This window comes from Myotis brandtii, unplaced genomic scaffold (genome assembly GCF_000412655.1).
Source record: "Myotis brandtii unplaced genomic scaffold, ASM41265v1 scaffold1579, whole genome shotgun sequence".
Taxonomy (NCBI): domain Eukaryota; kingdom Metazoa; phylum Chordata; class Mammalia; order Chiroptera; family Vespertilionidae; genus Myotis; species Myotis brandtii.
In genome coordinates, this window is record NW_005355750.1 from 52,634 (window position 1) to 56,999 (window position 4,366).

The following is a 4,366-nucleotide window of genomic DNA, read 5'->3' on the forward strand; positions in this document are numbered from 1 at the left end:
GGGTAAGAGAAACAGGACAACAAAAGGGGAAAAGTGAGGAAGACAGTTTTGGCATAAAGGTAAAGTTGAGGCAGAGAAAAATGATGCTAAAAGAAGGATGAAAATAATGTAGAACACTAATCCCAAAATAAAATAAAGAGAAAATAAAATGACACTTTAAAAAATGATAAAATGGTAGTAGTAATAATAATGGTTAAAAATAAAAATGTAGTAATTAAAAGGGTAAAATCAGGTGATGAAAAAAGAAAAAAAATTGGTTTCTTAATTAAAAGGTGAAAAAATAATTTTAAAAAATGTGCAGTAGTGAAGGTCCTTCAGTTCTTCTACTCTTCAGTCTGGATCGCCTTAGTCCTGCTAGGTATTCAGGAGAGTGTTGAATTTCCCTGCGATACACTGTTCCTTGTGTTGTAAACCACAGTCCTGATTTTAAAGCAGGCCGTATTTGTTTCCCAGACTGCCTTTATTTGTGTTTACAGAAGAGTCAGTTCGTGGCTCTGCCTCTGGGTGGCAGTGCGTCTGGATTGACCTCCGAGGCTATAAGTCCTCTCTATCCAGTAGTTAGGGTTTATTTTCTCTATTGTACTTAAAACTGGTTTGGGAAAGTCCACTGCCCAGAGCTGGTTCTTTAATCATTCCTCCTCGCTCTGTTTCCCAGGTTCCACAGAAATAATTTTCCCCTGCAGTCTCTGCGAATGTCCCCAACTGGGCAATCCCATGCACTGAGTTTAATAATCAAACACAAAGATTTAAGGGGAAGAGAAAAAAACAAGAGCCTGAGAAGTTGCGCGAATTCGCAACCCTCCACCTTCCAGTTCTGTGCGCAGTCTCCTCTGTGCGCCTTCCCTCCCCTGGCAGCAGCTGGCACACTGGCAAAATCCAAGGTTGCCTTTTTGCATCCAGTCCAGCTATGGGCTTATTTTTAGCATTCCCTTCTGTCAGCAGCCCTGTGGGAGCCCTTCCACACTCGCAGATCACGCTGGCACCAAAGACTGCGGACTTTGTGGGGCGCAGACCTCCCTGCGCACATTCCTCTTCCCAACCTGAATTGCAAACCGCACCTTCAGGCACAATCTGACCTTTCCGTGAGGAGAAACAGGGCTCCACGTAGTCGCGCTGTCCAAGATCTGGTGTTTCTGGGTTAGCTGCCGATCTCTGGATGCCGGGTCTTTGGATGTATATGCTACCAATAACAGCCACTCAAGATGGCGTGGTCTCCGCGGCTGAGCCTGTGCTCTGGGAGAGTTTCCAGCCGCAGTCTCCAACTGTCCCCTTTCTCTGGGAGTCCTCTGCCTTTCCCGGCTGCAAACTGTCTCTCAGCTGAATATCCTCTGCTTATTCGGGCTGTATGTTACCCGCTTCTGCTGCTCACCCTATCTGCTCTGGGACAAGGCATGGGACACATCCGTCTATATCTCCGCCATTCTCCCCCCTCCCCCCCCCAGATGAGTTATTTTTATACTGGCCTGATTTTATACATTATATGTAGAATTTACCAGTTTACTTCCCAGAAAGCAACTTCTATCACAATTCTGGGAAAATTCTGGGGAAACTTTATTTACAATAAGCTTTTCCCCATTATTATTCCAATAATACGGGGATGGAATGTAGGGAGGGTAAATAAAAAGCAATTATTTTACTAAATGCCTTTCATTGTCAGAGTAGAAAGTATGCTTGACCTGAAATGAAGTGGAGAATGATAATATAATTCAGTGCTGGAACTTTTCTCCTTCCTCCATGTTACATTGTATGAATGTGGTTAAGTGTATTTTCTTTAATTTTCCCTAAAACACTATTAAATAAAGATTGTGTGCAGTAGCTTTTATGTAAGATTTGTGTTAAAGCGTGACATTTAAGTGAAGAAGCATCTAGCTGAGTCCCAATCAATGGACAGAATTGTGAAAGATAACAAAATAGTTTATAGACAATAAATTTTGGGGTGGTTTGTTATTCAACAATATATAACTGAGACACCTTGAACTATATTGCAGGTTTGAACTAAGATTCTGTGAAATAATGAAACGCATTTACACATTTATACTGCTGCCTCTGAAAAGATTAGTAACATTTTAATACCGAGAGTAGATTAATTGTACTATCAATAAATAAAGTGCAATATTAAAGTGTTTAGTTTTTATATAATTTAATTCATATCTTTGTATAGTAGGTTTGTTATATTACATGATAGGTGTGGTTCTTTAGTTTTAAATATTTTTTTTCCATTTTTAACTCTTATTAATAAATTCATTAGGTTTGACAGCATCCGTTTGCCATAGATAGAAGGAACAAACAGATAAGTAACAGGCAACGAAAAGCACTGGGATCTGCTGCTGGGAAGACTTGCAAGGGTCTGTGCTGAGGGAGCCTGCAGAAACCTGGGCCCCCGTGGTGCAGTGTGGCGGCAGGGAGAACAGGGCCATCGAGGAGCAGGAGCACACGGCCGGCTGGGAACACAGGGCCGGCGGGGAGCACAGGGTCCTCCTGGGACGCAGGGACCGCAGGAGCAGCCTGCGGGGCGCAGACTCCCTGTTCCTGGAGCGCAGCGTGTGCTCTCTCACCTGGATGCTCTCGAAGTCGCTGCAGCCTGTGGTCTCTGTCCCTGCGGTTCTGGAGCCATGCCTGCACTTGGCACTCCTGCAACTTCAGCCTGGTCGCCAGGGTCTCGCGTTCCTCATAGGTCCCGTAGCGTTTCCTCTCAAAGAATTCCTCCAGGACCCGCAGCTGTTGTGTGCTGAACACCGTGCGCCGCCGCCGCGTCCTCTTCCTCGGGGCGCTTGGGGACAGCGAGGAGCCGGTGGGAAACCCGGGTTCTTGCATCCTGGCTGCTGTGGCCGGCAGCACAGGGCTGGCAGGAAGCACAGAGCTGGCCGGCAGCACAGGGTCCTCCTGATACACAGGGCCCGCAGGCTCAGGAGCAGCCTGAGGGGCCCAGACTCCCAGTTTCTGGGGCCCAGCGTGGGCTCTCTCACCGGGATGCCCTCGCAGTCGCTGCAGCCTGCAGTCTTTGGCCCTGCGGTTCTTGAGCCACACCTGCACTCGGTTCTCCTGCAGGTTCAGCCTGGTCGCCAGGGTCTCGCGTTCCTCATAGGTCCCGTAGCGTTTCCTCTCAAAGAATTCCTCCAGGACCCGCAGCTGTTGTGTGCTGAACACCGTGCGCCGCCGCCGCGTCCTCTTCCTCGGGGCGCTTGGGGACAGCGAGGAGCCGGTGGGAAACCCGGGTTCTTGCATCCTGAATGCTACTGGGCCCTCTTCGCTTGAAGCTCTAACAAGCCGCCCTGGAGTGCCGCCTTAAATACCTGGTAGGTACTCGCCACCCACCGCCCCACCCCAAGGGGCTCTAGGGCGCCCTGCCCTTAATTGGATCTTGTAATCTATTTATACTTAAAGAGAATATCTCCACTTCCGGGTGCTTGCGTTTTTATGTTTTCCTGAGTGTTTTAGTGTTGGGGAACCCCAGCAGGTCCAGGGGTTCCCAAATGTGTGGACGGAGTTGGCGAAGAATGAAGGAATGACCCGGAGACAGCGTTCAGTTGATCAGCAGCCTAGCCAGGTTCTCCAGCCAGATTCTCCAGCCTAGTTCTCTAAATATTTTTCTATTGATTTCAGAGAGGAAGGGAGAGAGAGAGAGAGAGAGAGAGAGAGAGAGAGAGAGAGAGAAGCATCTGTGATGAGAGGGAATCATTGATCAGCTGCCCCATGCATGCCCCCTACCGGGGATCGAGCCCACAACCCCGGCATGTGCCCTTGACTGGAATCAAGACCTAACCTCCTGGTTCATAGGTCAACGCTCAACCACTGAGCCACAACAGCTAGGCATAAGTGTGGTTCTTAAATACACATCCAATATTAAGTATTCATATAGTAATTTTTCTACTATTAAGGATGTACAAGAAAAAATTATTTTGAGATAACTATTGTAGAAAAATGCACATATAAATAAATAAGTCTACCAATGCTCCAAGCTCTTTAGGTCAAACTGCCACTTAGTAAATGGAAGAGGCAGAAACTCTGGAATGTCCAGTACTGGGAAGATTCTGTTCTCACTGGGATTAAAATGATCAACCTGAATGGTTTCTCTAAGGGTGGGAATCTTCTGACACCTGACAACTCTTTAAGGCTGGCATAATATTAATTTTTGTACATGATCTCAATACCAAAACATTAACAGTTCTGTTTTTACCAATATGGAAATCATCGAATCTGCACACTTTGTCGAAGATAAATTTAATGACTCCAGGATGGAAGAAACAATGTGACAATTCAACTGTTAAATCAAATGTTCATTATAAGGATTTGATTAATCATATTCTGTCCACAAAATGAAATGTTCTATAAGTTAAAATAGTTGCAAATGGTATTTTATAATTAT

The 4,366-nt window shown here is 46.0% G+C and overlaps 1 protein-coding gene across 1 annotated transcript; it reads right to left on the reverse strand.

The window, feature by feature from the left end:
* Window positions 1-2,244: 2,244 nt before the first annotated feature.
* Window positions 2,245-3,225, reverse strand: LOC102263175 (homeobox protein MSX-2-like). The gene has a single exon (XM_005862033.1). It carries the CDS (start codon window positions 3,223-3,225, stop codon window positions 2,245-2,247), a length of 981 nt encoding a protein of 326 aa, XP_005862095.1.
* Window positions 3,226-4,366: the final 1,141 nt, after the last annotated feature.